At 57.7% G+C, this 9,630-nt stretch overlaps 1 protein-coding gene across 1 annotated transcript; it reads left to right on the forward strand.

Annotated features, from left to right (window-relative positions):
* The first annotated feature begins 258 nt into the window (after positions 1-258).
* On the forward strand, positions 259-3,913 carry NKX3-2 (NK3 homeobox 2). Its single transcript, XM_026002174.2, has 2 exons — positions 259-730; positions 2,262-3,913. Exons 1-2 carry the CDS (start codon positions 259-261, stop codon positions 2,789-2,791), a joined length of 1,002 nt encoding a protein of 333 aa, XP_025857959.2. The 3' UTR covers positions 2,792-3,913.
* Positions 3,914-9,630: the final 5,717 nt, after the last annotated feature.

Below are 9,630 nucleotides of genomic sequence, written 5' to 3' on the forward strand. Positions count from 1 at the left end.
GAGCGTCTGGCTCCGGACTGGGGGGAGGGGGTCTGCGGGCGGGCTGGGCCTCGGAAGTGGGGGTGAGGGTCGGCGCGGAGCCCGGGCCCGAGGGGGCGGAGGCTGCTGGGCCGCGCAGGAGCGGGCTGCAGGGGCCTCGCGCGCCGGGCTCACTCGCGCTCCGTGCGGCTCGGAGCTGCCCCGCTGCCCCGCGCCCCGCGCCCCGCGCCCCGCGCCCCGCGCCCCGCGCCCGGCCGGCCGCCCCGGCCCTCGGCGCAGATGGCTGTGCGCGGCGCCAGCACCTTGACGCCCTTCTCCATCCAGGCGATCCTCAACAAGAAAGAGGAGCGCGGCGGGCTGGGGCTGCCCGCGCCGGAGGGGCGCCCGGTACCCGGGGGCACGGCGGTGGCGGCGGCGGAGGCGCCCGCCGTCTGCTGCTGGCGACTCTTCGGGGACACGGACGCGGGCGCTCTGGGGGGCGCGGAGGACGCTCTGCTGGCGTCGCCTGGCGGGACCAGAACGGCGGCGGGGAGGACCTCGGAGAGCCTGGTTGGTTGGGACTCGGACTCGGCGCTCAGCGAGGAGAACGAGGGCGGGCGGCGCTGCGCGGACGCGCCGGGGGCCAGCGGGGCCGGCCGCGCAGGGGGGACGCTGGGCCTCGGCCAGCCGGGCTGCGAGCTGCCCGCCGCCAAGGACCTGGAGGAGGAAGCCGCGGGCCGGAGCGACAGCGAGATGTCGGCCAGCGTCTCAGGTCTGCCCGGGCGCCGCGGGGAAGGGGGCCGGGCTCAGGGGCTGGGCGGGAGGGCCCAACGTGCGAGTGGGGTGGGCCTGCCGGGAGCACCCTGCGCCCCGGGGCCCGGGCTGGCCGGACCCGAAGCTCGCGCGCTGGCGCAGGCTGCTCTAATCCTGCCTCCGGGCGCGGAGCCCGAGAGAGACCCGAGACGCTCCTCAGAGCCCTGCGTCCTGGGGGAGGCCTGGGACGTCCTGGGGCAATGGTGCCCTAGACTGGGCTAAGAGGAAACCCCTGCGCCCTGGCTTTAAGTCCGTCGCCAGTGCTGCGGCCCTGTCTGTGCCCCAAATCCCCAAATCAGCGACAGGCAAGAGCCAGCGGCCCAGAGACCTACCTCGAGTAGCCAGTGCCCTGGCCCGTTGCCCCTGGCCCATAGAGCAGAAATGCTCCCAGCTCGAGGTCCCAAGGTCCAGCCCTCCGCTCAAGGATAGGTACAGTGAGGGGTACCTCTAAGTGCTACCGAGGCGTCCATCTGCCAAGCCTGGGCTTGGCGGGGTGGGGGTGGGGGGCGGGCTTATTTAGCTTTCCCAGAACCCAGGGTCAGGGGAGCTGGGATGGGCTGAGGATCCCAGACCTGGTGGCACACCCTGCAGCCAGCTGAGGGCAAGAGGGGTTTGAGGTGGGTTATCCCACAAGTGGCAGAGAGAGGACAATCCTCCGCCAAGGCTAGCAGGTCATTGGGTGGAAAGGACGCCCCCACCACCCTGTCGCTGCTGTAGGCCTCACGCTGGCTCCAAGTAAATAGTATTTGCCAGAGGCCAGAGCTCTGAACCTCTCTGCTAGGGAGCTGTGGGGGAGATCCAGGAAAAGGCTGAGGAGCTGGCATCAGATTAGTGTTCAAGGACTGGAACCCTAGCTCTCCTCTCATTTTCTTGCAAAGAGAGGGACAGAGGGAGACAGAGAGAGAGAGAAGCCCACCAAGGTGTTGGAGCAGCCTGTTGCCACAGACCTCACACAGTCCTGGGTGGTTGGGGAAGTGGGTAAGACTCAGTACTTGTGTCCCCAGGATTCGGCCCCCCACTTTCCCCTTATGCGCAGTCCACACGTGTGTGCTGCGACGCTGAGTGTGTGTGAGCGTGAGTGTGCCAGAGGCAGGTGAACCCAGAAACGGAGCAATCTAGAACCCCAGGGCTCAGCGCTGAGAACTGAGAAGGCTTGTGAGGATGCTTGGGCCCAGGGCCCCCACGTTTCCGAGCGGAGCCTGGGGCCCAGGGAGGGCAGGGAGCTGGCTGTTGGCCACACAGCACTCACACAGCAGCTGAGTCCGTTTCCCCGCGGCACAGGCCTAGATGCAAGGAGCTGGCGGGACAGGGTTCTGAGACTGTTTGGGGGGGACCCGCGGCTCGCAGACCCTCCCCAAGCGCTCTGCTGGGATCGGAGTGGGTTTCCGTAGCCCACCCCCACCCTCCCACCCCGCACCCCCGCACCCCCGCAGCTGAGGCCAGATCTCACTTCTCTGCGCCGCTGACAGTCTGTAGTTTCTGCCCCGCAGGCGACCGCAGCCCCAGGGCCGAGGACGACGCTGTTGGCCCCGGGAGCGCACGGGGGCCGGCGCTGTGCGGCCGGAGCGGCGGCGGCGGAGGACCGGCGGGCGGCGCGGAGGAGGAAGAGGAGCCCGCCGCGCCCAAGCCGCGTAAGAAACGCTCGCGGGCAGCTTTCTCCCACGCGCAGGTCTTCGAGCTGGAGCGCCGCTTCAACCACCAGCGCTACCTGTCCGGGCCCGAGCGCGCCGACCTGGCCGCATCGCTGAAGCTCACCGAGACGCAAGTGAAGATCTGGTTCCAGAACCGTCGCTACAAGACCAAACGCCGGCAGATGGCCGCTGACCTGCTGGCGTCAGCTCCGGCCGCCAAAAAGGTGGCGGTGAAAGTGCTGGTGCGCGACGACCAGAGACAGTACTTGCCGGGCGAGGTGCTGCGGCCGCCCTCGCTGCTGCCCCTGCAGCCCTCCTACTATTACCCTTACTACTGCCTCCCCGGCTGGGCGCTCTCCACGTGTGCAGCCGCCGCGGGCACCCAGTGAGCCGGCCCGGGGCGAGGCAGCAAAGGATCCCCGCGCCCCTCCGCTCCGGACGGCCGCTGACGGTTGTGCAGGCTGTGCACTGTTCGAGGGCGCCCCGCCGAGGGGGCAAGCGGACCATGAAATCCAGCCCAGGAGTGCGCCCTGGCAGCGGGACTGAGTCTGTCCAGAGGGGGCGCCTTTCTCTAATTCGAACGGGGGGGCACCCTGTGGCCTAGGGGCCTAGCTCTCCCGTTGCCTGCCTGGAAGCTCTTGGACGTTATTTATTATCACAGCAAAGTTGGATTTGGATTGTATCAGCCAGGAGACGGTGTTTCCCTGAAGCGGAGAGAACTCCTGGAGAGCAGAGCCTGAATCCCCAGAATTTCAGGCTGGCCCGGAGCTTCGTGCGCTAGGCCACAATCGTTCATGGTATCCATGCTACCAATCTATGTTTATCTACATACCTATTTTTTTTTTTTTGGAAATTGCATTTGTAACAAAGGGGTGCGGAACCCTGACAGCCCCCAAGGAGCCCCGAGCCCTGGGGTTGATTTGAACCGCGAAAGGTTTGCTTTTCTGGCCCTCTGTCCCACCCCTCCCTGTGTCAGAGCTCCGGTGGGGACACCCTGTTGGGTGCTGAATGTAAAGAAGGGAGCCTCGAGCACAGGGCAGGGCAGAGGCCCCCCATCTTTCCTCTCCAAAGTCCAGGGCTACCCCCAACTGGGGAGCTTCCTGGGAACCCCGAACCGAACGGGGAAAGAGCAAACCCAGCAGCCGTTGGCAGAAACTTTCCTTTATTTCTTTATTTTTTTTAAAGGAGGTTAAAACTTGTAGCACTTTTCAGTTGTTTGTATTCAAATAACGGTTATTTTTGTATTCAATGTGAATATCCCTGCCCAGCCTTTCCCTGGCGTCCCCCGTCCCCCGCAGTTTCATCGCCAGGCCCCCTCTGTCTCTACGGACCATTCTGCTCCCACTCTGGTCCCATTCTGCGCCACTCCAGCGTTCTGACGCAGGATTCTCCTATCCCAGCCCCTGCCCCTAAGACAGATGATCCTGTCAACCTTGTTGCTTTTTGCCTCCTTAAGGGCACTGTGCACTCAACTAGAATATTAACTTTAAAAAGATTTGTGAAGTTTGGAAGCTCTGTTTGCTTTATCTTTCTTTTTCCTTTAATTTATAAACTTTTAGTTTAACATGCCCTCCTGGACGCAGTGTTTTCTCTGAGCCTCCCTCCGCCCGGTTTTGGGGAATCCAGTACCATAAAAATGTCTGGGGCTCATTTTCCCACCCGCTTCGCAGTACCGGACCAAGGATGCCTCTTCCTTCTAGGGAGCCGCTCTGCTGCCCGCCACGCAGAAAGTGTTTAAACCTGCACAGCTCAGGGAATTACGATGTAGGGGACTTGGTAAAAGTCACAGATGAATCCCACTGAATGGGAAGCAAATGCCTAGGATTTCTTCTTTTTCTTTCTCCCTCGTGGGATTGATTTCAGAGCTCAGAAAGCATCCCTAGAACCCACAGCCAATTTCAACCCCTACCTAACCTGCTGACTCCTCCACCTGCCCGAAATCACCTCTCTGTGATTTTCCCAGCCTTTCTGTAAGTGACCCTGCCTTCATTTCGTTTGGAGAACAGGCTAACAAAAACTCGCTGAAAATCTGAAGGCTATAATAAGCAAGGTTATATAATAAGAGGTGTCTCAAGGAAAGTCAACTGAGCTTTGACCCTTGGCCAGGTGCAAATGTCCCTCTACCTTGTTCCAGAGCATTTCCTCTCTCTGTGACCCGGTGTCATTTGATCCACACAGAAGCCTAAGGTGGAAGTAGAGGGTGAGTAGAGAGAGGGTTATTTATTATTTACATTTTACAGAGGAACACAGCCCGCCCCATGTTCCATGACTCCCCAGACTCACCAATTCGCCAGAGCAAAATGCTCACCACTGCACTGCTCTCATGCCGGGTCCGGGTTGAGCAAGGAAGAGTTAATTCCACGTCGCTGGCTCCAAGGCCTTGGTGCCCCGGTGGAGCCGGAGCCGAGCCGGAGCCGGAGACGCCAAACTCCGGCCCCAGCTACTTTCAATTTTACTCAGACCAGAAAGGCCAACCAGGCCTTCTCCCAGGCCTGAGACCTTTCCCCGCCTCAGGGCCCCCAGGCCTCCGTACCCCAAAGTCCACGGCCCCGAGGGTCTGAGGCCCCACATCCCGGCAGAGTGGAGAGTCCCAACAACGGCTTTTCAAAAAGGATTCCTGCTTGTGGAAACAGCAAATCGTGAAGGGAAAGGCAAAGGCCCTCTGGATGCGCACACCCTTACCCCCAAGTCCATCTTCCTTCTAGATTGTTCCTGCAATTATTTTGTTTCTTTTTTGGCATGTTTTAAAAATTCCACTCAAACCATAATTAATCATGAATGCATTTTCCTTGTAGAACGTTAGAACATTTCCAATAATGCTAGAATTCTCTCCCTTCCTCTCTGCAGAGATTGCCACTCCTGAGGGGTTTTGGGGGGGTGTCGATTTTTTTTTCCCCCTTCTGAAATGGCAGTTCATTGCGACGCTGGCCTAAGAGGTAAGTTTGTCCTCCATCCTTGCGGATTTGGAGTTGAGGGAACTGGGATTTTCTTTCGAGGAGGAGGCCGGGCGGCTCCCCTTCCCTTCCTCATCCCCTCTCTGCTCCCTGCCTCGGCCACTTATGCTGGGCTGGCTCCAGATGCCCGGGGAAAAATGACTCAAATGAATTCAGTTTGCCCCGGATTGTTGCAGTTTCACTATGAGCTGCCCCGGAGCTGGCGCTGGCACTAGCGCCTTGAGATGGGATTCGTGGAGTTGGAATCAGCCTGCAGGGCCAGCAGGCCTTCAGCAGATTTCTCCTGGTATTTGGAGACCCAAGAGGGGTATCTTTACCTGGGCCCCAGGCTGTAGACACGGGTCCTGTTGGAAATCTGCGGTATTACTTTCTGAGTTTCTTTTCCTTCTCCACTCCCAGCCCTGCCTTTAAAAAAAAAAAGCAGTCAGTCCGGCTCTTTGCCCGCCTTACTTCCGGACAGAGGGGACTGTAGTCCACCCACTCTCTGCAACCCCGGGGTGCAGTGCTCCTTGTCGGCTTCCCGGGGTGGGGGCCTGATTTTCTGGAGTAAGCTGCCAGCTGAGCCTTTAGACCTCTTCATCTTTCTCAGTCCTTTTGGGCCCTTAGCACATCTGAGAGCTGGCCTTGGAGATAGCTGGCTACGACCCGCACACTTAGACTTAGACGGATAAACCACGGGAAAGGAATAGCTGGGGAGGGGACTCGCTGTGACCTGCACTGAAATTGAACCCAAGGATTCAGGCTCAGCCCACGAATCTTACTCTGGGCAGCAAATTTGAGATCCATGGGCTGCAGAATGTCTCTGGGGTGTGTGTGTGTGTGTGTGTGTGTGTGTGTGTGTGTGTGTGTGTGAGAGAGAGAGAGAGAGAGAGAGAGAGAGAGAGACTCAAACCCCAGCCTATTGGCCTTGAGTCTCCCAAGCTGCCTCTAACTCCAAGCAGCTAGGTTTGAGGACCTCACGGGCCAGGAGTGTCTCCGAAGAGCTGGGCCAAGCAGTGGGAGTTTGGGAATGGGTTCCATTTCAGGAAATAAATGGCTTCCAGGGCACCGAGAATCCCTGGAGCACTCCCACTCCTCCACGCTGGCGAAGGGGAGAGGTTGACAGCAAATCTGACTTCATTCGAGAGAGTTCCGAGGGAGGCTCAAACAAGGTGTCACCTTGCCTCTGAGAACCTGGTCGAGATCCCTGATCCCAGAGGGGCTGGGCCCAGGGAAGGGCGGTGTCTGAGGGCTCGGGGGAACGGGGAGCTTTTGCAGACTCGGAACTGGCAAGCCTGGAAGCACCACACCGAGCATCCCACGGAAGCAAGGCGTCCTCCAAGGCCTGCAGACATCCCAGGGGCGGGGATGCTGTGACTCGGCGGCCCCAGTCAGCCCCGGTCAGCCCCGGAGCTCTCTCCTGGCCGGATGCCACTCCTTTCGTGGTTCCTCACTGTTTGCCGGGGGAGGGGGGAGGGAGGTAGAATCCGGCCTCACGTGAGCCCCTGGAAATCAAGGAGCCCCCAGAAATCAGCTGGGCTTACAGAAAGGCTTCTGCCTCGCGGGAAAGCTGCTGCCGACCCAGCCTGAGCAGCGGAGAAATTTAGACATCTCCGGAACGTGAATGCTGGTGGAGGAGCTCCCGGTCCACAAAGGATGGGGAGGGAAGAGAGACAGCCTTGAACTGGGGCCCCACTGCCCAGGGGCTGCGGGGCTTATCTTGCAGGCCACCAGCCTCACCCTGATGACAATCTTAACTGGGAATTACACTGAGCTGCGTGGGGACTGCAGGAAGCAGCAAATGCTTGAAAGCGCTTTGTAATGTAAGTCGGAAAGCACTGAGGGCAGGTAGTGACACAGGCTAGTGGCACGTGGCTAGTGCACAAGCCCTGGCCTTGAGTGAGGGCTTCACCTAGACCCATGAAGGAGGCAGGAGCTGAGGTTCCTAACCCGTGGGCGGCCCAGAGGAGCAGCCAAACAATACACAATAACAACAAATATCTATACCTTCTGTTGTCTGGAACATTACATGTGAAAAAGTGCTTCCGCATCCTCCTCTACAGCATTTCCCTGAGGCCGCCTTAGCAGCTCGAACATAGTCTCCATTTTACAGATGGAAAAATAGTGCTCAAAATCACCAGCTGTAAGGAGGCCTTTCAGAGTCTTTCAAAGCTCAGAAGCATATTTTAGTATTTGGGGCCAGCAGTGTGGATAGATGGTCCTTTAGAACAGGCATTTCCAGGTTTGGCTCTGGGGTGGTTGGATTACTAAGGGTGGGTATGTTTTGAAGACCATTAAGCACTGTACAGCTGGTATGGACTTACTACTGTTATTATTACTATTATTATTATTAATTATGAACTTCTGGGCAATGCTTAGTGGGCTGATCTGAAACAATCTTCCTTGAACTCCTGCACCCTTCAGGAGTTTCCAAGTGACCTGCAGTGTGCTCAACGAAGGGTCCTTTAGAGGTATAGAAACTCCTGGCCTTGGCCAGTTTTAAAGTCTCCTGATAAATATGTTTTTTAAAATGAAGAAATGCCAAAGCAGGTTGCAGAAAAATTGTGTTATATTGTAAATGGTTACAACATGTAATAAATTAATTTTTTTCTGTAGTTACACATAGAAGTTATTCAACATAAACTGGGTTGCTCAACTCATTAAAACATTTATAAAAAAAAGAGATTGATTCCCAAGGCCCTGCAAGCAAGGGTGGTCCGGTATGGAGTCGGGGTTGTTGTTGAACGATGAACTTCTTTCAAACCTGTTGGGTGTGTATGAGGCTGTGACACCTATGAAGGAAACGTCGAACGTTCAAATTTGGGGCAGTTTGTGGACGTGAAAACTGGCAAGTGGCCCTGCCACCCTGCACCCCGCCAGGAGCGCTGCTGTTACTTACTTTTGCTTTGAGGCGGGCAGGGAAAGACAGGCGCCTGGCTTCTGGCCGATTGGGAGCTGACCCGGAATGCGCTGCACAAGCGAATAGCACCTATGGGTTCCTGTTGGAATGTCAGGTTCAAAGGGAATAATGCACAGTAGCTGCGGGAGGGTCCAGGTGAGCCCGTCCTGGGCTCACCCTTTCCCCCAGGCTGGCAGAAGTGTGCGTGACAGGCTGCTTCCCCCCCCCCCGCCCCCCACTCGCTCACTACACTCTGCTTCCCTGAAGCATCCGCGGTTTCCCCCGGGGACCCCGCCCACAGGCCGGATGAGGCCCCGCAGCCCCGCGGTTAGAGCGCGCGGAGTAAGAGCCCGTGGTCTCAGCCTAGGCCTCGCGGTCTTCACGGTCTTCACGGAGTACCTACACCACTCCCTACTGTTTCCGCAATTGCAACAAGAGCTTCTGGCGTGAGGGGGACTCCTGGGGACTCCTGGGGGCTTCTCGGTGAGTCCCTCTCTTCCCCAGCCCGGCTTGCTTCTGGTCATCACACTCAGGCCTCCCAGCCGGCCAAGCAGCGCTCCTGCGTGCGCCCTGTCCCTTAGGGGAGTGCGCCCTGGACATCGGGGAGATGCAGGTGAGAGCCTCTCCCTCCAGCCAGCACATCCGAGGGCGGGAAGTGGTCAAATCGGGCTCAACAACCTCCTAGACCCATAAAGTGTTTCTGCCTCGGCCCTGAGTCTGCAGGCAGAAGGCAGCTCTGCCACTGACTCGATGAATCGCAAGCAATTAACTTCTCTTCTCTGCATCTATCTATCTATCTATCTATCTATCTATCTATCTATCATCTATCTATCTATCTAATCTATCATCTATCTATTATCTATCTATCTATCTATCTATCTATCTATCTATCTATCTATCATCTATCTATCTATCCATCTATCATCTATCTACCTAAAGGTATGAGATGCTGCTTGAATCTGGGTAAGGTTGGAGTCCACACTGACCTCTGTCTGGCTGGGAGTCGAGGTAGAAGACAAAGCCTGTCTACTTTAAATAATGAGCCATGCCCTTCCAGAGCAGGTTTTTGGAGGGAGTTGTTTTGTTTTATTTTTTACAAGGAGCTGGGCCCTCAATTGCCACACCGCAATTCTCTCCAAGGCTGTTATCTCTGGGCCTCGTCTGTCCACTTCCCGAACCTGGGTGGGCAGCTGTGTTGGAAAGCCCAGCTCTTCGTGGGCTTGGACTTCTCCCCACCCACGGCGCTCTGGAGCGGGGAGACCTGAGGCTATTCCTCCTCGGTGGCCGCACTGAGCCCCAGAGAATCCCCTGTCCTTGGACGAAAAACGCGTTAAGGAAAAAAAAAATTAATGCCACTAGTGCTTTTTCTCCCATAGTCCACCAAGGGTGGGCAGCA

Source organism: Vulpes vulpes, chromosome 14, assembly GCF_048418805.1.
Source record: "Vulpes vulpes isolate BD-2025 chromosome 14, VulVul3, whole genome shotgun sequence".
In the NCBI taxonomy this organism is placed as follows: Eukaryota; Metazoa; Chordata; class Mammalia; order Carnivora; family Canidae; genus Vulpes; species Vulpes vulpes.